The sequence below is a fragment of the Sardina pilchardus genome, chromosome 22 (genome assembly GCF_963854185.1).
Source record: "Sardina pilchardus chromosome 22, fSarPil1.1, whole genome shotgun sequence".
Taxonomy (NCBI): Eukaryota; Metazoa; Chordata; class Actinopteri; order Clupeiformes; family Clupeidae; genus Sardina; species Sardina pilchardus.
In genome coordinates, this window is record NC_085015.1 from 19,887,107 (window position 1) to 19,914,359 (window position 27,253).

At 44.9% G+C, this 27,253-nt stretch overlaps 1 protein-coding gene and 1 pseudogene across 1 annotated transcript; both read left to right on the forward strand.

Moving 5' to 3' along the window:
* Positions 1–993: 993 nt before the first annotated feature.
* On the forward strand, positions 994–5,886 carry LOC134069873 (uncharacterized). Its single transcript, XM_062526005.1, has 6 exons — positions 994–1,117; positions 1,656–1,771; positions 3,363–4,872; positions 4,993–5,053; positions 5,226–5,639; positions 5,763–5,886. The coding sequence occupies exons 1-5, from the start codon at positions 1,049–1,051 to the stop codon at positions 5,417–5,419; spliced, it is 1,950 nt and encodes a 649-aa protein (XP_062381989.1). The 5' UTR covers positions 994–1,048; the 3' UTR covers positions 5,420–5,639; positions 5,763–5,886.
* Positions 5,887–11,047: 5,161 nt separating this feature from the next.
* On the forward strand, positions 11,048–19,664 carry LOC134069679 (uncharacterized; annotated as a pseudogene).
* The last annotated feature ends 7,589 nt before the right edge of the window (positions 19,665–27,253 follow it).

Consider the following 27,253-nt stretch of genomic DNA (forward strand, 5'->3'; position numbering starts at 1 on the left):
AGCGTCAGGACCACAGAGAGCAGCAAGATCAGAGTGCTGGAACCCCTTTGTCTGACTGGCACGCGTTCTGGACTTCCTGAGTCTGCAATACAGTAACAAAACACACAAATACTTAACATGGCAATGCAAATGATCTTGAAAACATCTTTTAAATGGAACAGCAGAAAACAATTGAGAGCTATGCTGATGACATAAAAACCTTAACTTCTACTAGGCCTATATAGCTCAATGTTATGATAACAATGATAACTTTCACTTAAAATGGAAGCAATATTAACCCTATTGGACTCACTATGACAAATGGCTTCACATTTCAACACCATATGAAAATGATAGATCTATACAGTACATTTTTGTCCTGTATTACACACAGGCAAATGATTGATTCACACAATCTTTCAGACCGACATCAGAATTCAAAATTGAGAGTGAAGACATGTTTTTCCTGTTATATAGGACATGGCACAAATTTAGACTCATTGTTTATTTTGGACAACCAGTAGCCTAGAACAGCTAAGATATTTCAGAATCATCCCAATATAGCAGCATCTTAATGTTGAACGCCAGTCTGCTGAAAACATAGGATTGAAGTCAAATCAATGACAGAGTAGGCTACTCTCTTTTGTTGTGTAATGGTCATGCAAAGCTGTCACTTATATATTGAACTGTAGAGAAACTGTTAACGAAGACAGAAATGATTCAGCTCACTGATGTCACTTATAGGCTATGAGTATTGACAGCCTAATAAGATGAGGTGACGTGTTGGACGTTGGGAGACGATTAGAACAATTTTATTTTAAGAGATTCCGTTTACACCGATTTTGGAACAGCTAAGGGCACGACACGCAAGCGGAATTTTGGGATGGAACTAGGAAATCACTAGCGTAGAGCCCTAGAGCAGGCAGGTCAGGGAGGGCATTGTGACGCAAAACAGCTGTTCCATTAGGTCATAATAGCCTAGGCCCTAGTTTTCATGGTAATGTGTTAAATGGTCTCAGACGAAACCTAACCTCATTCGAGAAGAGCGACATTGCAATTCCTCGACGTTATGCCTATAACTATCCTATTTAGGCCTACGGGCTGTTGTCCCGACCTAACAATGTCCGAGAGAGACGAGGTAAGCTCAGGAATAGTCCGATCCGAGAGCTATTAGTCCAATGTAGCCTATTCTATTAGTCTATGGATTTGAAATGTTAAGATCTGAGATAAAATGTCTCCCTGCGTTAGCTCTTTGATTAGCCTATTAGTCTACTATTGTTACTAAAATTATTGCTGCTTCATTAAGTGTAGGCGAATTTTAATTTAGAGCAAAACAAACTGTCTTGTAGTTGGCCAGAACATGTCTGAATAAATGTGAAAGGAAACTTCCTTCAACGGGTATTGGGCATTTCTTAGAATAGCCTACCTTGCTTATTGCCAGCATCCAATAGACATTTGACATTCCAGATGTGAATCGCAGTAGGCCTACTATTTTATTTGTCGAACGTTTAGTTCAATTAGTGAACGTTTACCTGTGCTAAAGGGATAACTAGATGTTATGGTCACTGTTGCCTGGGTGTATCCCAAAACAGCTATTTCCTAGTCTTTAGAATTCTACTGCTGAGAATGATAATTATGCTGATGAAAAAGCTTTTGGTCTGTTTTTGTTTACTTAGTGGACCAAAGAAGACGTTGTGTCTGTGTTCCGGACAACTCGTCATTTCCTGATCCCAGCCCTCAGAAAGGTTCTATGTATTCCTGTCACATACGTGATTCATGGTGGAAGAGCAAGGTCAGGGCTACTCACACTTCAGTCTGAACATTAATCACTGGAATGACTATCCTTTTTTTATATATATATATACAATGCAAGCTTTTAGGATTTATTACATCGACCATAGTGCATCCGTAAAGTAGAGCTTCCTGATTGTAAATCATGCCCAAATATAATCCTTGTGTGGAATAGATAGGGTCTTTATTGTCCTCTAAGGATATTCTTCTTAACACGTCAATACATCCCATAAAAAAGACAGCATTTGATGTTCACATCACAGTCTCATACATATCACACATCAGTGACATCACACATAACATATAACATAAACATATAATGTGACTCCCACCATACACCCTAGGGGTGTAAAAAATAACCGATACGTATCGGTAATCTTTCGGAACGTTAACAACGCGAGTGCATCGGTAGGCAAACCCCTGGATCGGTTTAAATGTACTATGAATCGATAGATAAATCGATTTTAAAATGACGAATCGGAAAACTAACGTTACAAGTTATGACAGGCTACTTTCAAAATCATAAGACCGACCGTAATTTGCTAACACACCAGAGCGCCTAGCCTTCTCCAACGAGGGTAGGTAGCGTCATTGCTAGACAGTGGCAGCAACAAACTAGTTGTCAAGTTTAGTGAAACGCAGATAACGCTGACGTGAACGTGTGTTGCAGTATCCTGAATGAAGACATTCAGTCGTAAGCACAAGCCTCAAAACTAGCTTCATATGCTACAACAAACACCCCTTGTCATCCTCCTGCATTCCCCTTTCCCCGTGTCTCCCCAAATGCTTCGGTGCCTTACTGTATGTTCGGTGCACGTCTGAAAGTTGACTGAGGGAGGGTAGTGCCTACCTGTCATGTGTTGATCGCGGTTCTCACAACGTGCGTTAGTAGCCTCCTTATTTATGAAAGGTAATCCAGACAGACACTCTTTCCCAAGAGCTACAGCTACATCACATATTTTTAAACTATTGTGATTGGTTCAGCAGCTAAGTATAGGGTGATATGAATGTATCTCTATTAATTGGCCGAGTGATTTCGTTTAGAGGCATTTGGCCACGTTCTTATTATCAAAATGTTTGTTCAGTCTTTCAATCCAGTCAATCAAGTCTTTTGGAAAAAATGTAATTAATGACATGCAATTGTAGCCTAACTTTTCTCATGCCATTTAAAGTAGCAAAACATTTTTAAAAATCTGCAGTATGGAAAATAAAATGAGATTAAGAACTTGCATTTTGTGGCCTATTACTGCATCGTATCGAATCGTATCGCATCGTATCGTATCGCACTGAATCGTTCTGTATTAAACCAGATCGTCTGTGAATCGTATCGTAGCTTTATGAATCGATACAAATCGAATCGTCTTAAAAGGGAGAGATTCACACCCCTAATACACCCCCTTCCTTCTAGTGCCCCTCCCCCTCAACACAGTGCAAGCAAAAGTGGACAGTGCAGACAACATAAACACAAAAGAATAGAGGGGATGGATTATTGGAATTGTGGCTCTTATTTTTACATTTATGTCAACTGTGTGTAGTTTACCTTTGCAGTACATTTTTGCTAGATATCTTCATGTGTTTATGCCTTGGAACAGGGCAAGCACGTCAGATAACGAGAAGGATGGAGAGTTGTCCTTGGAGCAGGGAAATCTGAGGATCACCGATGAAATGCTTTTGGCACTAGACGAAGAAGCAGATGAGATTCTGCAAGAACGTGTTGGTATAGTCAATGGTGTGCCTGTCTTACTAGAGGGACCCTTGAGGGCTGAACATGCCAAGGCCGGACTATCACTCTCAATTCCTTTGCTGGATCAGCTGACCGGCACTGAATTTAGAAAAAGAGCAACCGAGCAAGTGAGTGAGGTTTTGCTCACAACTCTTGACAATGATTCCTGCCATGAGTCAAACACCAAATCAGAGAGCCAGACAGACCTCTGTGAGCTTCCTGCCTTCTATCCACCTGGCACCCACTCACAGTCTGTTGCTGATGATCTTGTCGATGATGTTGCTGATGATCTTGTCTGGGATGTTATTGACTCCATGAACAAAGACTCGGGCCAAAATGTTCGCTCAGCAGCATATGACGTTGTTGGATATGTCGTTGCGGGGTTGAAAGATCTTGTGGAGACAACACGAGTCATGGGAGGTGTCTCTATAAGAAGGATCTGCGCAACATCGGAGACAATGTTCAGTGCCATTCAGAATGCGGTGAGGAAATTGTTTTCCAGATCTGTTTACTCTGACAGTAAAGAAGAAACAACAATGGCTTCCGCCAGACATGTCATAAGCCAAGTGATCTTGTCCATGCAGTGCGACCTTTCTGCTCTTAAGAGTGCAGAAGATTTAGAGCAGATAGCACTGATTCAGAAGATCCTCAGTGCTTTGTTGAGTGACGTCCGAATGACTGGAACCAAAACAAAAAAAGACAGGTCACAAAGCCCTCAACTGCCATCGGCTCACTTCTTAAAAACAGACTCAGAAGTTGAAGACCTAACCAAATGTCATGTCACTCCTATTCCGCCTGTAGTGAGTGTCAACATGGAATGCTCTTTATTGTCTCCTGCATGTGCTAATGAAGCCATCACCCAAGTGGAAGACACTGTTTTAGAATGTGAAAGATGTGAGAGACTTGTTCCTTTGCCAAACCAACTGGAGAAATTGATCTCCGGATCAAAATGGAGGGCATTCTCCCATGATATCCAGACTATTTCTGTGCCAGTCGGGAAGAGTCTTTCAGACTCCATTCTCTGCAAGTTACCGGCCAGAGCGGAGAGACAGAATGAAGCTCCACCTGCATTTATTTGCGATTATGTAGAGCAGGCTGTGAAGAGACTAGTGTCATCACGGTTGTTCCCCTCTGCATCTTCTGAGGACCAAGAACGTTCCCAGCAGGATCTAGAGACCTCAACATCACCCTGTATCCTCAACATGTTTGAGGGAAATGCTGAGAAAAATGAGGGAAGTGCTGCTTCTGAGATCGTAAAGACTTGTAGCCAAACAAACTTGGCAGCTTCTGAACCTAGGAGTCCACCAATTAAAGCTGTAACTGGACTACACAAGAAGATGACTCCATCCTGGCTGAAGATGCCAAAATTCAATTGGAAGGTAAAGTATGATGCTTATAACTGAGCTAAGTTGGTCATGGAGTGTTGCACTAAATAATATGCAGTACTACACACTTGTAGGGTATACCTTTTACTCATGATATAGCTATGTGTTCTTCAGAAATCAAAGAATGGAGTACAAAGTCTCTCTGACAGTGAAGGCTCTCTTGTTCAAAGCACAAGTAAGTTCATGATGGTATCTAAAGCATCACCTCAACTGGAGCGAACAATTTTCACATTTTCCCTTTTGTAACAAAACACATTCAGGATATACAATATAAAATAATCTTTTACCTGCTCTAACGTGTCCAGCTTTGAATGAAGAAGATATATAGAACACTCTGCTATTCGCAGGTTCCTCTCAGGATCAGGCCATGAAGACTGAGCTGAGGGACACTCTGGCCGAGGACACCAAGGCTCCCGAGTGTGCTGCTGGCCGTCTGGAGAAGGCTCAGGAGGAAGAGACCACAGGATGCTGTTTCTTCAGGATGCCCAAATTCAAGTTCTCCTTCAAGGTAGAGTTCAGTTTATGTAACGCGTCACTGTAATGTGTCTATTATGTGGACTAATTGTGATCTGACAGACTAGTGAGTGAAGGACAAATCGGTTCAGACTGATGTGAGTATGCAGATGTAATATTTTTTCATGAATCAATTTCTGAATTTGAGCTAATCATTTTCTTTCTTGATCAGAAAATAATGAGAGGAGCTAAAGTTGGGCCTTACCACGATGTTACCTCATTTGAAGAGCGGAACAGTAATGCGGCAGGTAAATAAAAACAACTAAAAATGTGATCAAAATCTGGACACATTCATGTATTCATTCATTTTAGTTTTGATGGCATTCTTTGATACATGGCAAGTGTTGTTGTTCTTTGTCATTTTTTTCTAGCCTGTGAGACTCAGCTGAAGGAGGAGCCCTCTGCTGAGTTGGCTGCTTTTGAGGGTCTCACTAAACAGGATTAGATTGCATCTGGGCTTGCCAACACATCATGTCCAAAGATGGGACTTCCTGACTTAAGTCACCTACAGAACTAAGTGATCATAGTTCATTAAATACATTTCATCAAACATGAGACCAGTTTCATTGAACATGTTATTCCATGCGTGTTGACGTAATTTTGATACAATGTGTGTGTTTTAAATACAATGACAATGACTTCATAGTACGTACAGTGGTGCAAGAACATGTGAAAAACCCTTAAACCACTGTGCCCTGTCGTACACCCGGCGCTACATGGCATAAAGTGCGACGCAAGGCTTATTCATCTCTTACGCCCAGTCAGTAATGTTTGGTGCCGGTAACACATGCACTCCACTTTTATTAAATCTTGCGCCCAGGGGTGTGGTATAAGGTGTGGTCTGGCGAATGATCCAAAAATCACTAGCTTACACTCTAAAAATCATTACATCACTGACCAAGAAAAACTGGTTTAAAGTGAAAAGCGCATGTGAAGTACAGCTGAAGAAGCACTGTCACGAGATGTACTGTAAGCAGCCCCTAGCAAGCAGTCCCAACTTCTCTGCAGGATAAATATCATATTCAGTCATTTGAACATTACTGGGGTAAGGGTTGCTTTTTTCAAGCTACGTTTCGATTGTAATCCTTTGCCAGTCAATAGTTAAAGTGAGTAATTGTATAGAACTGTTTTGCCATTGACTATGAGTCCACCATGAAGTTTCACTTTACCTTTGAATTCAAACAATAGGCGAGTGCATAATGCATGTAGTCACAAGGAGGTTTCAGTGAAGCCAGATTTAGTGGAATCCCTGTGTTCCATACACCAGTGATTCTTAACCATTGGGCTGCGCCAAAACTTGGGCCGCCAGCACCCGACCGAGGGCCGCAACAAACTTTCAGATTTGCACCTGTGGGCCGCAAGGGCCATGGGACCGCCATCAGGGTTGTCCAAACTACGGCCCGCCACGCACCTTAATGCGGCCTGCCGAGCATGCATTCATGCACAGTCTTGCATGCAAGCAGATTCCTTCAAATGCGCCACTGACTGGAAAAATACTGATGTGCTGTTTGAAGTTGCGCTGCTTGCTGTTAATGGAAATGACAGATATCACTCTCATTGGTTTAAAGGATGTTATATGCTTAAAACACACCCATGACTAATTAAGAAACAGAAGAACAACCCTTTTGAACAATACGCCTGACATTTGATAAGGAAACTAGAAAAGCACTCAGAGAGCGCAGACCTCTGCCTTCTATCAAACATGAAGCCATTCTGTGAAGCGTTCAAATGTTTTTTCACCGACTCTCGCTGTCTTTTGCTGCACAGGTCACCCGTTTTCACACTCCACACCAAAAAACTTCTCCAACACGTTATCTCTAGACTCCTTGTGTCTGACTTATGAGCTTCTGACACCATGTATTGTTCCTCTAACTATATATTTAAAGACGCAGCAGCTATTTAAGGATGCAGGCAGCTTAGATCATTTTCATTGTTAGGCTACTTCTTCCTTGGCTGTCATACATTTGAACCTAAACTATTTAGATCGCCACCACGTGGCCATACCATGCCATTACACCGCCAAAAGAAAAGGAATAAACGCCTCCTGAAACCAGACGGCAAAACGGATTACTCCCAAAAGGTTGTTTCTTCCTTGGGTCATTTCAAAATGTCATTGAAATCCATCCATTACTTTTTGAGTTATCTTGCTAACAAACAGACAGACAGACAAACAGACAAACATACAAACATACAAACAAACTAGAAAAGCACTCAGAGAGCGCAGACCTCCGTCTGTATTGTTTACCTCCGCCAAGGAGGTATATGTTTTCATCTAGGAAGAACCTAGAAACTATTCAGATCGCCGCCACGTGGCCATACCATGCCATTACACCACTAAGTGAAAAACCTAAACGGCTCTGGAATCCCGACGGTGATACAGATCACTCCCAAAATGTAATAGTTTCTTTCTTGGGTCATTTCTGACCTTTCCTGAAAATTTAATCGAAATCCATCCATCACTTTTTGAGTTATCTTGCTAACAAACAGACAAACGGACAGACCGACAGACAAACGAACAAACAAACAAACAAACCCAGATGAAAACATAACCTCCTTGGCGGAGGTAATAAGCCAAAGGACTGGACGAATCCCTAAATGTATTGAAGCATTTGACCACTGGATGGATTCACTAACGAGAGCAGGTTATCACCGGAAAACACTGCAGTTTAAAGTTGGGGAGTAGCACTAGCATAAGCACTTCATATTACCTGAGCAGAGTGCCAGCAGGAGTCAGCAGCACCACCAGGACCAGCAGCGTCAGAACCACAGACTGCAACAAGATCAGCACTGGCGTCAGGACCACGGACAGAGCCAGCAACAGCAGCACTAGGACCAGCAGCGTCAGGACCACAGAGAGCAGCAAGATCAGCACCAGTGTCAGAACCACGGACAGAGCCAGCACCAGCAGTATCTGGACCAGCAGCGTCAGGACCAGCGGCGCCAGGAATACGGGCAAAGTCAAGTCCAGTAGCAGCTTTAGGACTATGGACTGTGGCAGAATCAGGAGCACCACGACCATGGGCAGCGTCAGGACCGCGGACAGCGCCAGAACCAGGTGTGTCAGGACAACCGTCAGCGTCAAGAGCAGTAGCAGGATCAGCGGCAGCATCAGAACCAGCAGCGGTGTCCAGGCCAGGAGCATCGGGATTGGGGGTGTCAGGACCAGAGGCAGCATCATGACAGGAACATTATCAGGAGAAGGGAAGGTAGGAGCAGGGACAATGAAGATTTTAGTGCGTTCCGTGGTCGACACCTTTCCATCTGCAGAGATGGACATATTCCGGAAGGTCTTAGAAATCTCGCATCTGTAGAAGACCATCTGCCTTGAGATAATGATAATAAATCAAATTTAGTAGAGAATTGATGGGTAACAGTAAGAAAAAATACCTGGACTTCATCCATCTCCAAATGAAAGCTGGCTTCCAGCTCAATGGACTCAACTGGACTTGACTCTACTCGATTTTGGTACCGGGTGTTCGTTTTCCACTGCAACAAGGTACCCTCATAAGCTAGCTGATTGCCATAGCAACACTGAAAAAAACAACTGTAATGTTATTAAAGGGATAATCCGGAGTGAAATGCACTTTAGATCAATTTTTCGGACTATTGGGAGTACGTACGTTGAGTTGACACCAAAATCATGTCATTCGGATGTATTTTGAGAAAGTTCGAGCTCACCGTTTTTAGCCAAAACTCGTTAGCCTGGAAGTGACTCGGGCATGTCCTTTCGCCGCTACAAAACACTATTTTTATACCTCTTTTACTGTTCCAAACAACACTACACTTGCGTGGTAGTGAGTAGAGGGTCCCTAAAGCCAAACCGAAGTATCCCCACGTCTTTATGTGGTCGGATAGAGAGTCCAGAATGAATTTAATCGAGTCAGTACCTTTCCGGAAATGGCGCTGCTGCAGCTAGCAACGCTGAAACAACACTTTATTAACATTTCCGGAAAGGTACGGACTCGATTAAATTCATTCTGGACTCTCTATCCGACCACATAAAGACGTGGGGATACTTCGGTTTGGCTTTAGGGATCCTCTACTCACTACCACGTAAGTGTAGTGTTGTTTGGAACAGTAGAAGAGGTATAAAAATAGCGTTTTGTAGCGGCGAAAGGACATGCCTCAGTCACTTCCAGGCTAACGAGTTTTGGCTAAAAACGGTGAGCTCGAACTTTCTCAAAATACATCCGAATGACATGATTTTGGTGTCAACTCAACGTATGTACTCCCAATAGTCCGAAAAAATGATCTAAAGTGCATTTCACTCCGGATTATCCCTTTAACGTCAACTTCATAGCCTCAGCTCGCTTGGAACCTCAACTGAGGTGATGCCAAAAATAGCACCAGGTATCAGGTACCAGTTTTTGCTAATGGAAAACCAAAAAAAAGCGAGTTAAGTCGAGTTGAGCTGATACCATGCGATGGAAAACCCCCCTTACAAACCAACAAGTGTTTGCTAATTAGAATACCTCTGGGATCTCCATGTAAAATTGGTGTTGGTCAGGTGCCACCACTGCTTCAGAGAGTTGTCCAGCCTCTCCATGCAGAAGAGTTTCAGCTGCATCCACTATATAAAATAAACACACTGGTGAACTGATGAACAGAAGAGGAGAGGTACACTGAAGAAGCCACACAGATGATAAAATTCAATCTAAACAATGATAAGATGTCTTCACTGTTTGCTTGTGTACCCTCGGACCACAGGAGAACCTCTCAGAGTGCTGGAACCCCTTTGTCTGACTGGCACGCATTCTGGACTTCCTGAGTCTGCAATACAGTAACATAACACACAAATACTTAACATGGCAATGCAAATGATCTTGAAAACATCTTTTTTCACACACTCTTTCAGACAGCCTTCAGAATTCAAAATTGAGAGTGAAAGCATGTTTTTCCTGTTATATAGGACATGAGGCACTAATTTAGACTCATTGTTTATTTTGGACAACCAGTAGCCTAGAACAGCTAAGATATTTCAGAATCATCCCCATATAGCAGCATCTTAATGTTGAACGCCAGTCTGCTGAAAACATAGGAATGAAGTCAAATCAATGACAGAGTACTCTCTTTTGCTGTGTAATGATCATGCAAAGCTGTCACTTTGGCTCTTAACCATTTATTCTGATAACAGACGGTCACAGATTAGCTACAGTACAGTAGCCTCAAAAAATATATTGAACTGTAGAGAAACTGTTAACGAAGACAGAAATGATTCAGCTCACTGATGTCACTTATAGGCTATGAGTATTGACAGCCTAATAAGATGAGGTGACGTGTTGGACGTTATATCGAAAGTTAGGAGACGATTAGAACATTTTATTTAAGAGATTCCGTTTACACCGATTTTAGAACAGCTAAGGGCGTTCGTTGTTAGGCACGACACGCAAGCGGAATTTTGGGATAGAACTATTTTAGGAAATCACTAGCGTACAGTAGAGCCCTAGAGCAGGCAGGTCAGGGAGGGCATTGTGACGCAAAACAGCTGTTCCATTAGATCATAATAGCCTAGCCCTAGGCTCTAGTTTTCATGGTAATGTGTTAAATGGTCTCAGACGAAACCTAACCTCATTCGAGAAGAGCGACATTGCAATTCCTCGACGTTATGCCTATAACTATCCTATTTAGGCCTACGGGCTGTTGTCCCGACCTAACAATGTCCGAGAGAGACGAGGTAAGCTCAGGAATAGTCCGATCCGAGAGCTATTAGTCCAATGTAGCCTGCCCTATTCTATAGTCTATACCTATGTAATTAGGCTTAAATGTACTATCTGTTAGGTTGGACCGACATTTGGCAGGAAAATGCTTACTGGATATCTGACCGAGAAAGGAGTGAGGGCGGGACAAAAGCGGGTTGCAAGTGTCCTAAAGGAAAACACCAGCCATACCTTCAGGCACGATGCAATGTGAGTAGGCCTATCTCTGTGAAGATTCTCATTCATCCAGGTGTAGGGGCAGCTCTGGCCTACTGGTCAGGGCTTCGGGCTTGTTTTAGGCTTGTACCGAAGGGTTGCCGGTTCGATCCCCGACCAGTCCACGGCTGAAGTGCCCTTGAGCAAGGCACCTAACCCCTCACTGCTCCCCGAGCGCCGCTGGTTGGGCAGGTAGCTCACTGCTCTGGGTTAGTGTGTGATTCACCTCACTGTGTGTTCACTGTGTGCTGTGTGTGTTCACTAATTCGGTTAAAATTGGGTTAAATGCAGAGAAATGAATTTCCCTCACGGGATCAAAAAAGTATATATTCTATTCTATTCTATTCTATTTGTAAGCAACTGGACTTCACCTTGGAGCTTGAAAGTATTTCCTCATTAGAAGAAATGACTGCTTAATAATTAATGTTTCTTCAGGGTGCAAGAAATCTAAACCCAACTCCCTACATAGCTGAATACATTCACCTGGATCAGAACGAAAAGCTTGTAATGTTTGGAGCCACTCATGTATTGGCAATGGATGGATTTAGCGGCAAAATTGCCTTTCAACAATGGCTGTGAAAAATAACCTGAAGATATATGGAGATGTGTACATGTATTACACAAATAGATTTGCTTGCATATTTTTCTATAATAAAGATATGATAGCTTCAGCGAAAGTTCTACTAGGGAGACTCGTAGTGTATCTTTTACTCCTCCTATTCATTATGTAACGAATCGTAGCCTTTGTTTACATTTTCAGGGAACTCCCCCATTCGATTCATCCAATCAGTGCTAGCCTATAGGAATTCAGCGGGGGCTTTAAAACTGTTTTACTAACACTTCTCTCTGCTACTCAGTACGCCGACTTTGTCGTTCTGTTGTTTAAAAGCACAGTCGCCAAAGTTACTAATTCTATTCTACGGAATTCAAAAAGTTTGTCCTACCATGTCTGCTGGTTCGTCTCCCCTGCTGACCATCCGGTCGTCCGATTCGGACGCAGACTTCGTTCCTCCTACCCAACGCAGGAGGAGCGCCAGGGCCATCAAGGCTAACTCCAAATGGGCCAACTCCACCGCTGCTGACATAGCAGCCGTCTTGGCCCAGTCGGGGATCCCTTACAACGCCGAGTTGAGTAAAGAAGATCTCGTTCTCCTCGCGCACAACACTCTCGGCAGTCCTCAACTCCACGCCGAGCCAAATGTCCCAGGTCCTGCTCCTGATCTCCCAGTCGATCCCGCTGCTGATCTGGAAGAGCCCGCTCCGCCACCAAAGAAACGCCGGGCAAAGACGAAGCACCTTACTCCAGCGCCTCGTAAGAGGAAGCCTACTGCTCCGACCCTCCCGGACTCTCCCGTCTCGTCTCAACCCATCCTGGATGCAGTTCTCTCCCTCACCGCGTCGATTACAGCAATCGACTCCAGAATTCAGGCGCTGGAACACCAGCGCCCAGCTCTACCGGCCTCCTCGCCGTCTGCAGCACCGCCGGCTCCCGCCGCCATTCAGTGGCCCGTCCCCCTCCAAGCACCGAACACCAGCACGGGGTTCTCAGCGGCTAACTCAACTTTAGTGCTAGCTGGCACTGCAGTTTCGCCAGCTTTTTCTCTGGCAACAGCTCTCCCTGCTCCTCCGCTCGGCAGGAGCTTCGTTGCACCCTCCACAGTCTCCATTTCCCCACAACTCAGGCAAAACATACTCCAAGGTAAAGACATCAATCTTGCTTCCTTGCTGGTGCCATCTCCCACAATCGATCGACAATTAGTCGATTGCGGTGACGTTTCAGTGTTTTTAAAAAATTCTGATCCGAGACTTCTAAAAAACCTGCCTTTTTGCGATTTCGTGATTGCTTTCGGTCTGTATCGTGATGTCATCTGCAGCGTGTACCCTGATCGCAGGATAGAACTGGACACATACCTTGCCATCATGGCCGATTTCAACCTCCGTTACGGAGGCACACTTTTCTATCAGTACCATAATGCATTTTCCGCGAAGTCCGCTTCTTACATTTCTCTGTACAATCTTCGCTTGGACTGGTCCGTCGTCGACACCGAACTTTTGGTTAGGCATTTCAGTGGCCAAAGATCGCTCAGCTGCAACATTTGTGGCTCCCACGCCCACACGGCGATTCTGTGTCCGCAAACGGCCTTCAACCGACCACCACTTCCGGTTGCTGTCCAGCATCCTGACTCCGTAAGGTCTAGCACTGATCGTCAAGGGCGTCCGGTTACCTATTTTAACGGGCATGCTATCTGCAATAACTTTAATGAGGGTGTGTGTTCGCATTCTAACTGTATGTTTTCCCATGTATGTAGTCAGTGCAAGGATCCGCATCCAAAGTCTGTCTGTCCCCGTCGCTTGCGACCCCAAAGAGGAGGAAAGGCTTCCGCCAAGAAATTTTAGCGTCTCATCCATCTACGCCAATCAATGTTTCCACTCTGTCGTGTTATCTCTCTGCCCATCCTGATCCTGTTTTTGTTGACTATCTGCTCACCGGTCTCTCTCAGGGGTTTAGGGTTGGTGTTCTGTCCCCCCTTTCATGCTCGTACACGGCTAGGAACCTTCAGTCGGCTCTAACCGAACCCTCTATAGTGTCCGAACTTCTGTCTAAAGAATTAAATAAAGGCTATGTTCTCGGCCCCTTCTCTGCTCCTCCTTTTCACCCCTTCCGCGTAAACTCACTCGGCGTGGCTACCAGGAAATACTCCGGCAAGAAAAGGCTGATTTTTGACATGTCTTCACCTCACTCCGAAACCTGGTCCAGCGTCAATGAAATGATTCCTCTCGAGCCCTTTTCTCTCCACTACGCCTCCGTCGATAATGCTATTCACCTCATTAAAATCGCTGGTCAGGGCGCCCTGCTCGCTAAAGCCGACATTACCGACGCATTTAAGGTTATGCCAATTCACCCTGCCGACTGGCCCCTATTTTGCGTAAAATGGCAGTCTAAATTCTACTTTGCAGTGAGGCTTACTTTCGGGTGCAGGAGTAGTCCTCACATTTTTAATTGCCTTTCAGAAGCACTGTGCTGGATTTTGTTAAATGTCTGTCATTTACCGTTCGTTCTGCACCTTCTGGACGATTTTCTTTTAATTGACTTTCCAGCTAAGACCAGTTCAGTTCTGGACGTCCTTCGCAACGTTTTTCAGGAGCTAGGGGTTCCCCTCTCTGCCGAAAAGACATTAGGACCCGTCACTTCTCTCGAATTTCTGGGTATAATCCTCGACTCCGTTAAAATGCAGGCCTCTCTCCCAGACGAAAAATTGACCAGAATCCGCGAAGTGTCCGCTTCTTCCCTCTCAGTCGGCTCGGTGACTAAGAGGGAACTCCTCTCTCTCCTGGGCCACCTGAATTTCGCGATGCGCATCATCCCGCAAGGCCGCTCCTTCATCTCTCGCCTGTTAGATCTGGCTCACTCCGTGGAAAATCTATCCGACTCTATTGTTCTCGATTCAGGCTGTCAGTCGGATCTTAGCTTTTGGTCCAAGCTGCTGAAGCATTGGAACGGCATCTCTTTTTTTTACAACGATCACACCGACTCGTCCGTCTCTCTCAAGCTGTTCACGGATGCCGCTCCATCTCTCGGCTTTGGGGGGCTTTACAATGATTTGTGGTTCGCAGAAAAATGGTCCGATGAATTTCTCGCATTTTCCTCCGATGCTGTTTCATCCGCCCTTTTCGAATTATACCCCATCGTGGTCTCCTGCGTCCTGTGGGGTAAAGGATGGTCAAGAAAGCGCATTCTCTTTTTCTGTGACAACGAAGCAGTGGTGGCCATTATTAATAAAGGTCGCTCTCGCTGCCCCAAAATTATGTCTCTTTTGAGGAGACTCACCTGGCAGTCAGTCATTCATAACTTCGTCGTAAATGCCTCTCATGTACCAGGTTATATTAATGTCGAAGCTGACGCACTCTCCCGTCTCCGTTTTCAGGAATTCCAACGTCTCTGCCCTTCAGCCAGCAAAGTGTCAACCCCGTGCCCAAAGTTCTCCGAACTGCTTCTGGATTAATTTCGCCTTCTCTAGATTCGCTATTAGATAAGGCTAAAAGTTATATGATCAAAGGTGTCGCCAAATCCACGACCGAAGCATATAATTCTGCCTGGTCCTGGTTCGTTATGTTCTCTCAGCACCATCACACGCCTGCCGTCCCGGTTCTCATTTCCACTGTCTGCGCATTTCTAGTGTATTGTTTTGATCAACGTGGGCTCAAAGTTGTTTCAATTCGGAAAACCCTCGCAGGCATTCAATTCCACGCCAGACTTCACGACTCTGGCTTCCCTAGTCTATTTTCAAATTCCCAAATTCGTCTTCTCCTCAAAGGCTTCTCAAATTCCTCCCCGCGTTCAACCGACTCTCGCCTCCCCATTACGGCTGATATCTTGCGCCGCTTAATATCAGCACTTAAACGCGGCTATCACTCACCGTACGTGGCTTGCCTACTAGAGGCCGTTTTCCTCATGGCTTTTTATGGCTTCATGCGGTGCGGCGAATTCACTACGAATTCACAGTCATTCGACCCCTCACGCAATCTCTGTCTTTCCGATCTATCCTTTTTCCCCACTCACTTCACCTTATTTCTTAAATATTCAAAAACTGATTCCTCCGGATCAGGTTCCACCATTACTCTTGCTAAAATAAATGATGTCCTTTGCCCGTTCGTCTCCATGGTCAATTATCTTAAACTACGTCCGCACACCTCTTCCGATTTACCCCTCTTTATCACACCAGACGGTTCAGCAATGTCACGTTCCTGGTTCAGCACCCACTTAGCCAATGTTCTGCGTATATGCAATCTCTCACCAAAGAAGTTCACCACTCATTCCTTCCGTATCGGCGCAGCCACTACTGCAGCCCAAAAGGGGCTTTCATCTTCATCCATCAAAACTCTGGGAAGATGGTCTTCTGATGCTTATTCCTCCTACATCAGACTAACCCCATTTGACGTTGTCAATGCTCAGAAGTCACTGTCTGCAATTACTAAGGTATCATTCAATTTACTATTCATAATCTGGTGGCGGTGGTTATACTCAGGCTTGCCTGGCACATTTACTGATTAGTTAAAAGGGCGCAGCACGCCAGTAGCTATTGTGGTATCTTAAACTTAGCCCAGTTTACCAGCTCATGATCCAGGTTGCCCTGGATGCCGGTTGCCCGGCTCATCAATTCTGTCTAGGTTGCCCTAGACGCTGGTTGCCCAGCTCACGGTTCAGGTTGCCCTGGACGCCGGTTGCCCGGCCCATCACATCGGTCTAGGTTGCCCTAGACGCTGGTTGCCCAGCTCACGGTTCAGGTTGCCCTGGACGCCGGTTGCCCGGCCCATCACATCGGTCTAGGTTGCCCTAGACGCTGGTTGCCCAGCTCACGGTTCAGGTTGCCCTGGACGCCGGTTGCCCGGCTCATCACATCGGTCTAGGTTGCCCTAGACGCTGGTTGCCCAGCTCACGGTTCAGGTTGCCCTGGACGCCGGTTGCCCGGCTCATCACATCGGTCTAGGTTGCCCTAGACGCTGGTTGCCCAGCTCACGGTTCAGGTTGCCCTGGACGCCGGTTGCCCGGCTCATCACATCGGTCTAGGTTGCCCTAGACGCTGGTTGCCCAGCTCACGGTTCAGGTTGCCCTGGACGCCGGTTGCCCGGCTCATCACATCGGTCTAGGTTGCCCTAGACGCTGGTTGCCCAGCTCACGGTTCAGGTTGCCCTGGACGCCGGTTGCCCGGCTCATCACATCGGTCTAGGTTGCCCTAGACGCTGGTTGCCCAGCTCACGGTTCAGGTTGCCCTGGACGCCGGTTGCCCGGCTCATCACATCGGTCTAGGTTGCCCTAGACGCTGGTTGCCCAGCTCACGGTTCAGGTTGCCCTGGACGCCGGTTGCCCGGCTCATCACATCGGTCTAGGTTGCCCTAGACGCTGGTTGCCCAGCTCACGGTCCAGGTTGCCCTGGACGCCGGTTGCCCGGCTCAAATTTTGGTCTAGGTTGCCCTAGACGCTGGTTGCCCAGCTCATGGTCCAGGTTGCCCTGGACGCTGGTCGTCTGGTTGTTTTCGTTCCACAATAGCGAAAACATGTAAAGCATCCCTTAACATTCTCATTAGATCACTACCTAACGGCTAGGTACATCCTCATCATCCCTGCCCATGCATGCTATCAAATTTAATGTCTCATGTATCTTAATCTTTATTTTTCTCTCAGACTTAGGTTACTGAGTTACTGCCCTGGCGGGCATCTTTCATCCTTTGGGGGTAGGCTCATCGCCCCTGCTTCTTCGATCAGCAGGATCCGAGTTCCGTTCATCCCCGGACGGAGTCGAGACGGGGCCTACGCCAAAGATTGTTGTTTATCCTGAACTTTTATATGCTTGAAGCTACTCCTTATCAAATTAAATTGTTATCTGCTTCTATTCTGTCTACTGAGTCTTCCTGGTAGAAATGATAGCTTCAGCGAAAGTTCTACTAGGGAGACTCGTAGTGTATCTTTTACTCCTCCTATTCATTATGTAACGAATCGTAGCCTTTGTTTACATTTTCAGGGAACTCCCCCATTCGATTCATCCAATCAGTGCTAGCCTATAGGAATTCAGCGGGGGCTTTAAAACTGTTTTACTAACACTTCTCTCTGCTACTCAGTACGCCGACTTTGTCGTTCCCTCCACCACCCCTCCAGCCACCACGACCAGCAGTCTTCGTCTTGTCGGCCGCTGCATGCTATCTACACCTTCTCCCTCACAGCCACCGCCACCAGTTGGTCCCTGTCTCGTCATCGGGGGGTAGGCTCATCGCCCCTGCTTCTTCGATCAGCAGGATCCGAGTTCCGTTCATCCCCGGACGGAGTCGAGACGGGGCCTACGCCAAAGATTGTTGTTTATCCTGAACTTTTATATGCTTGAAGCTACTCCTTATCAAATTAAATTGTTATCTGCTTCTATTCTGTCTACTGAGTCTTCCTGGTAGAAGTGACTATTCTGAATTTTTTTCATTTTTTTACTTTAAGGTCTGCACTCCTGAAATATGGCCTTTGGGACCAGGTCCGCGTAGATCATGGAAAATAATTCCACCTGACATTGTTTATGCAGGAAAACTTCCAAGCATATCGCCATAATCAGCTCAGACGGCCATATCTGCAGACCAAACCCACTGAGGTATAATGATCAACTACATTTCACACTTGAGATGTACAGCTGGATGTCCTCTTGTAATCACATGCCCCAGTGCCTCCAAGCAGAGATGATCTCATAATTAAACAATAAGTGAGGTTTTGACACTGGAAAACTTTTGTGTTTTCTTTAAAACCATAGAATTGAGAGAATATGGCCTGAAATAAAACAACAGGGTGAACTACCCATTAAAGGCTGCTCTAGTGGACTTACTGAACAGGGATCTTCTCAATATGGAGGACAACACTGTAAAATACTGCACATCTCAACTTCTTTGCCAAGTCAGCCGCATAGGTGTTGAAAGAGTAGTGGCAGCATGAACGCTCATTCAATACCAGGTAACCTTATATACTGTGTGTGTGTGTGTGTGTGTGTGTGTGTGTGTGTGTGTGTGTGTGTGTGTGTGTGTGTGTGTGTGTGTGTGTGTGTGTGTGTGTGTGTGTGTGTGTGTGTGTGTGTGTGTGTGTGTGTGTGTGTGTGTGTGTGTGTGGCAATACTCCCTCCAAAACATCTCCATTGAAAACATCAGGTTGGAAAATGTGGACCACTTCCCATACCTAGGTAGCCTTCTGTCATCTAAAGCCACCATTGATGAAGAGGTACACCTTCGCCTTAGCTGTGGCACCGGGGCATACTCGAGACTGAAGAAAAGGGTCTTTGAGAACCGCAATCTCCAGTCAAGGACCAAAATCCTGGTCTATAAAGCAGTACTGCTCCCCACTCTCCTGTATGGGTCAGAAGCCTGGACCACATACTGTAGTCACCTGAAAGCGCTTGAGGCCTTCCACCAGAGGTACCTCAGGAGAATCCTCAGGATAACCTGGGAGGATTGACGGACAAACACCAGTGTCCTGGAGGAGGCTGGCGTCTCTACCATGACCGCCATCATCGCCCAACTCCAGCTCAGATGGACTGGACATGTGATCCGGATGCCTGACTCCCGCCTCCCCAAACAAGTCCTCTACGCACAGCTTGTCCAAGGAAAAATTCCATGCAAAATTATGTGCAATTTTGCAATACAATGGCTCCTTTTTTTTAAGGAAAGGGGGTACCAAATTACCTGGCTCGAAATGGCTGCAAAGTCAGAATTGCCAAAGATCTCTTGCCACCACCATCAGAGGCAGCTTCATATGATCAAGAGCTCAATTCTTCTCTGTCCAGGGTCTCTCACTTCGGACAAGACCCATTTACTGTACATCAGAAGACGCAAAGATGAGGGCAGAGGGAGAGTTCGGTGCACTCTTTCCTGACATATCAGTTCTCTACGAAAACTGCAGTGCATCATCATTTTCAGCCTTTTCAAGATGCGCTTAGGTGCCTTATTGATTCAACAGGAAGGCACATTTAACTTGTTAGATGTTTTATGTGATGTCCTAAACCATTACTGTTCAGGAGTTTCAGTAAGTAAAACATGAGCAAAAGATTAAATGTGCTGTTTATTAAAGAGAATTCAATTGAACAAAAACCTTTTTAGAAGGAACAATTAACTTGTTATGTCATGTGTGTATGTTTTATGCTATGTTATGTCCTAAAAACATTACCATTAAGAACTGGACATAAGTATGGATAATACATGATGACATGAAAGATACATCCTGAAACATGAGCAAAAGTGAAACTTCATGTAGCCTACTGTTCATTAAAGAGGTTAAGCAAAAAACTTTGCGATGTCCTGTCAATGTGTTCCACTTTTCCAATTAATTCTAATAATTTCAGTTTTAATCAATGAAATGTAAAACACGAATTTAACTAAAAGAGAAAAGCATCGTTTTCCAGTTTATCAACTCTATGAAACAAACTACTTTCTTAACCAATTAAATAAAATAACAGTATTTTACAAACATTCCCCAGCAGTGTGTTCTAAGTCAACCTGAATGAAACCTACACAGCTGAGCTGTCTGATGCACATTTGGCATTACACCAAGATATCTTTGAAAATGGCAAAAACCTCTGCCAATCCGTTCACTCTGTAAAGAATGAAGTTTTCACTCCGGCATTTAAGGCACATGGAAGAGGTTTGGTGCCAATGCTCAACACATGTCCAGCACCCAATCAGACTGGAGCAGCATGAGGTGAATATAGGGTCATCCATTGGCCCTGTGGGAAAAAGCACAATGCACATACAGTGTTAGTGAGGCATCTAGGTAACATTGAAAAAAAATAACAAAATAAATGAATATGGCATGCTCACAGAAACATTAGGAACAGTAAAGATCACATAAAAACTGACCTTTGAAGACCAAACAATTCAACAAGGTCTTACGTTCTTCCATCTGTTCTGCAGACACCATCAGGCATTTGGTCGCATTGCCAAGTTGCGTAAGAGATCTGAGCGATGCCGCAACCCCCCCAAGGCCTTGTGCAGATAGCAGTACTTCATCAATCTTCTCTGAAATGTCTTGAAGACACACCAGCTCATCATCTCTAGGGCTGAAGAGAAATGAAGGACATACAATTAAGAGCACATAAGGCAATGTACAGATCTTGGTTGGGCACAGACATTTTTCGGGATGTTTAAAAGATTTCACACACTGTACATAGTCACTGTTTGAAATTAATATCAGGATACAAGTAAAGTGTTTCATCACATACGTATACTTGGGTTTGAAAATGCAGTGAAATTGTGTCTCTCTGCCAGGGTATATGTGCATAAAAGTGTGTGGGGGGGTGTTAGGATGTGTTTGTCAGTGTTGAGGGGTGAATATGTCCACAGTCACTATAGTATGTTTTCATAGGCAGAAAAAACTACTGGTCAATATGGAGCACTTGAAGCCAATTTCTCCATGTGGATTTGTTCATTTAACTGCAGTACCTTGATCTTCTCCTTTTGGCCCTATCTCTCTGTAACCTGACTTTCGCCAGATCCTGTAGTTCGCTGTCTGCTTCACACAAGGATCTGGGACTTCTCGATAGGAGATGTATTTATGAAGGCGGGTCCTTGTAAAACATCCTCACATGTGATTTGATAAACCACTTGCCTGTTATCTTAAATGACGTGCTAGGCTTCTTCAAGCTCTTGCCAAACCCGGTCGGAAGAAGAGTAAAAACATCCTTGCCACCAATAAATGTCTTCAAAACTATTCTCTGTTAATCTTTTAAAGAATGAATACTTGATAGATTCAACAAAACGGTTGAAATAGCAGAATCAATGTCAGCACAAGACTCCTCGCTTGTTATTTGAATCAAACACTCGCTTCGGCGCTCCTGATTGGTTGCTCATTTTTTGATCACTGGAACGAGTTTGGATTGCCCTCGCGTCCAGACCCTTGTGTGGAGCTCAGCGAAACGCCTCTGGTGGAGCATGGCGGAACTACAAGGGTCTGGCGAGAGTCAGGCTAATCTCTCTGTTCTCTGTGTTGATTAAAAACTTAACCACAAATATGTTTTGGGAATTTTGTTTCCAATACACTGACCCTTCAAACACAAATTATCATTAATAAACCTTTAAACTCTAAATAAGGCTTCAAAAAAAACTAACAAAAAAACAAAGGAAAAAATAATGGGGATTTTTATTCCTTGAGCCAGTGAGAGAAAAGAAGTGGCTTTTAACTTTGTCAGCTCTATATAGGGTACCAGTGGCGGCTGGTGGTTTCAGAATTAACGGAGGAAGGTGTGTGCGTGGGGGGTGTCTTTCAGAGAGGGAAGTTGTTAAGCCCACATTATGGTTATGGATATGATTTAATGCCAAAGTAAGTAAATTGGAATTAATAAATACAATTATTTGTACCCAAGTTTGTTAGTATACTTTTAGTATCCTGTACTGTTTTATACCCCTTTACGGCAAGACATAATTCATGCACTGAAAATGTACAAGGACTTTTATTTTGACATTTCTTATAGTTTTCAGCCGATTGATAACGTGAATTGTGAGCAGCTGGGTAGAAGTGTCAAACTTCTAAAGCAAAGTATTCTGGCTCTACTTTGATGCCCCCAAACCAGTTGCACAATCAGAATCTAACCCAAAACAATAACACAGACAGAGACATTTAGGCTAGGCTAAAAAATATTCAAGTAGCCCTAGACAACAGCCCCTAATATGCTCATAGAGCTCGTAAGTGACGCCATTCAAGTTCCGGTACATTTCCTGTACATGGGACCTCAAAAAGAAATTCTGTTGCATGTAAGTCAATGGCGGAATTAAATAGTTTTTTTGGTCCCGTTTGAATTGGGCCATACAGTACACATATGATGTTTCTGACATTTTTATAGAATTTTTAGTACCGATAACGTAACAATTTAGCGGGAAGAAGTTTGATACTGTTAAGTTATTTGCGCGAGCTCTACACGAACTACAGCGACGCGGATGATAGACGTCACCTCTGAAGTTCGCGGTCTTTTAGAACCGAACAGAGAGAGCATCATGGCCATCTCACTGGTACACTTTACTGCGTTCAGAAAAACTAGACGAGGAGACGAAATACACATTAGTTTGAATTGAACTGTTACAGTGACTGTCAGAGATTTGGGTGCGCCCAGCTTTTGTGCTGGTGAAAAAAAAAAGTAGGCTAGTGCAACCAGTGGCAAAATATGGTCTAACTTAGAGCAGGGGTCTCCAACCCTTAATGCAAAAAACTCATCCATAGTGTCACGTAAATTGAAGGGGAGGAGCAATACTGTGACTATAACCAAATCTGGTGTGGGATCACTGTAATAGAAAGGGCAGGATGTGGGATTTGATTACATAGTTTTGAAAGGATTAATATCTTTTGGGACTATGTAATGAGATTTATTTGCATTTCCTTTGACGAGCTACTCTTATTAGGTGGCGAGCTACCAGTAGGACACATGCTAACCTTCTACAAACATGTACAAATTAACTTTCCTTTTCTTGCCATAGGATCAATAATCCATGCATCTCACGTTTTATCATGTTTTATCAAATCTCCCTACGTGATGATGGCAGTATTCTTGCCACTTCCTGTGGATGTTCGGTGGGGGATGTCAAATGCAGCCATGCTGCAGCCCTTGCCATTTTTGCCATGCGGGACGTAAGCGTGACAGACGTGGAGTGCAGGTGGAAAAAGCCTGCCTCTGCCAAAGTCACTCAGCCCGTGGCAGAGCTGTATCTGCAGCTGGAGGACTCGTACAACCACCTCACCCGAGAGGTGACCAAGGAGGATGTGGACCGGTTTCGGGAAGCGCTGAGGGGCACTCAATGTGGGATGGCATGGCTGTTGTCACCTAGCCTGGTCCTAACCATCCCATAATACTACCATTTCATTTCGTATTATGGTCTGGAATTTCTTTGCTCTGAAGCGCTTGCAGGAAGCGGGAAGTAACGCCCAGTTCTGGTTTGAATTGATTGGACAGCTCTCACCCAATCGGCGATAGTTACTCATAACAACATAGCGCAGGCGTTTAACGTCATCGTCACGAGCGCCCTCCCCCTTTCGCCCCCACCAACCCGTCTCTTCGTTTATTGGCTGCTTTCTGGAGGGGGGGCGTTCTGTTACAATTCTACCGAGCAGAATGCTCCACAGAGGAGCACGGCCAGACTCGTAGTGGAGGCAATCCTTGGCCGGAAGTACGTGGATGGCTCGCGAGGCTAGTTGTCACCAGAGCCAGAGCCACAATCTCTTCATCAGGGTATGCCCACTGTCCTTCAGCTGGTGGAAGAGCACAGAGGCAGGGGACAAGAGGCAATCCTTGCTTCCTTGGAGCTCTCTGAGGACGAACGCCTGGCCATCCAGTTGTCCACAGTGGGACAACGCACAAATCCCCAGTGGCAGCAGCACAGGCAGGGGCGTTTTACCGCAAGCAATTTTGGGGCTGTGCTGTCTCGACGGGCTGCCGCCTCTGCTCCTCCTTGTCCGTCACTGATGAAGAGGCTGCTTGGGGGGCAGAGCTTGGATGGTGTCCTGTCTATCAACTGGGGCATCATGAATGAGGCGGAAGGGATCAAAGCCTTCAAAATGGCTTATGAGACGGAGGTGCAAGATTGTGGACTCTTTGTGAGCCCATCGGGCATCCTTGGGGCATCTCCTGATGGACTTGTTGGACCGTCTGCCCTCCTGGAGGTGAAATGCCCTTACAGCCAGCGGAACTCCTCCATTGCTGAGGCTGTCAGTGATCCGAGGTTTTGTGTCTGTGTGGAGGGGCAGGGGTATGCCCTGAAGAAGAAGCATGCCTACTGGCATCAAGTCCAGGGCCAGCTCTACCTTGCCAGTCAGGAACTTTGTTTTTTTGTAGTGTGGACCACAAAGGAGAGCCTGATCATCCCCATTGCCAAAGACCCGGAGTGGGGACAAAACCTTGCTGTTCTGGAGGAGTTTTACCGACAGCACATCCTCCCAGCATTGGTTGGTAGAGCGGACTAAATGTAAATAATATGTACATAGTTTTTTGATCCACACCGAGAGCATCAATTACAGTACATGCCCTCAACCTTGTGCTACTGTTTGTTTATGTATCTGTCTTTGCTACTGAGTGGTGTTGCCTCTGTACTATGGTTTGTGTCTGTTCCTCTCTTCCCAGAAGGCCCCTGCTGTGACCATGAACACCTGATCCACACCGAGAGCATCAATTACAGTACATCCCCTCAAATGTGTCACCTGGAGATGCTTTCATGCTGTATCCTACTCAATGCTATTATTAGCCAATTACCTCACAATACAAATCAGTGGGTGGCATGAGTTGCTGTTTGCTACTGAGTGGTGTTGGCTCTGTACTATGGTTTGTGTCTGTTCCTCTCTTCCCAGAAGGCCCCTGCTGTGACCATGAAGACACAGATCCACACTGGGACCGGGATTATCAATTACATCAATTTCATGGATATGCTATTGTAGCAGGACTAGGTCCATGCCTCTTTTAATTAACTTGGCAGTGCCCCTCTGAGTGGCTCTGGGCAATTGGAGGTGAGCCAATCAGTACGTGGGAGCGGCTTTTTAAAGTTTCAGCTTTTGTTTTGAAGGCTGACGTCCTAGCTACATTGTTAGCCTGACTCCAGCCTTCACCGTTCCCCGTATGGGCTTCTCCTCTGGCCGGTTCCGTGTGTCCGCCGACTTCTCGGTAGGTGATTGGTATTGTGTTCGTAGTTGGCTACGTTTGTATCATTCGGTGGGCTAACTCAAACATTGGGGTTTTAGGAGTGCAGCTAGTCGCTGAGCACGGGCCTTATGACTGACCACATCTGACCGGTAGGTCACATCAACTGTTTTTAAATATTGTTAATATGTAAACTTGCGTGGGTTTAATTGTATGTTCTTTGTGTACCAGATGTCGGGCGTAACAGGGAACGGCAACATCAAGGCGTCTTGGTCCCAGTTCCGACGAACGCTGCTGTTTTGTCTTGTCTTGTTTTGTGTTTGTTTCATTCCGTTTGTGAGTCGGCTGTGTTTAGCCATCACAAAGTCAGCCCTCATTGATTAACTGAAGTGACGACAGGTGTGCTGCTGTTTGCTCACGAGTGACTACGAATTCAGTTCGGTTATGGAGGCTAATTCCTTAGCTTGTTACACTGCGTGTCATGATTTGTCACCATAAGTCTGCGTGAGTGATTGTGATGATTTCACTGTTTGCTGTGACAACGGAGTGCTGTGCATTGGAGTGCTATTTTATTCACAGGTGTCTCATTCCCTGAATAGCCACCTCTACTGACTTTAGCGAACTCACTCTGGAGAGTACTACTGCTGTTAGCGAATCCACACTGGAGAGTACTGCTGTTAGCGAACCCACACTGGAGAGTAATACTGACTTGAGCGAACCCACACTGGAGAGAACTCACTCATGTTTTTAATGTCAATAAATAAGACTTTATTTTTGGAATACATGCCTCTCTGGTTTTCTGTGACCCCGAACCTGTGTTGCCTGGTAGTTTGTAACACCTTAATTCAGTTTCAAATCATTCATATTCTGAGGGGAAGGGCCTCAGATGGCGTAGTCGACATGTGTCAATTTAGCAAACCATCCACTTTGCCACACTATCATGGTCCCATACTGATGTCTTAATATTTAAGATAATTACTGATCACAGAAGATGTATATTTGATTGTATTTCAAATATAAGCATTTGCTTTTCATTCAGGAAGTACAAATGACATATTGAAGGATTCAAACATTTTATTTGTTAAATAAAATCCATGGTATTGCAAGCAGGTCAAACACCGCCAACCTAGGATGGAAGAACATGGCAAACATAAGCTTTGTGTGACAGGTTAAATTGCATTCATGGACATGGAAATAATACATTCCTGGTGCGTGACTGCTATTGTGAAGTCTGCAGGTGTTTATGGAATTAAGTAACAGTTAAGAATTAAGTAACACATCACTGTAATATGTAGCAGACACTGGTTTATGGAGACTTGTATGAGACCTATCGGGCCAATTGCTCTGTCAGTTAGCATTGCGCTAGCTGTGCTACGATTTAAAACCGTGCTCCTTAAAACGGAGGTTTTGGAGTTTAACACGCAGCTGCGCACTAAGTTTAACGTGATTGCTGTGTCACAAATGAGACAGGATCAGCTGGTTCCTAGTTAAACTGGGTTAAACTGCCTGGAAGCCGGAAGTGCGCTGTTTCGAGTTTTACCCCAGCAGATGCAGTCGTAATTCAACAGTCTTAACGCATTTCAGGATTTTGACGGGATACTTTTTATGACTCTTGTGGCTAAATGCGCTCTAAGTGCCAAAACACTTTGGAAATGTAAAGTAGGCTACATTTTAATAAAACGCAAATAATGTTGAAATATATCATGAAATAGTCAAGGCTACTTTTGTGGAATCTGAATCTGAAATCTTATCAAGTATGTTATTTATAACATTTAATCAGTCAGTCAATCAATTGTCACAAATTAAATAGAACATTACACG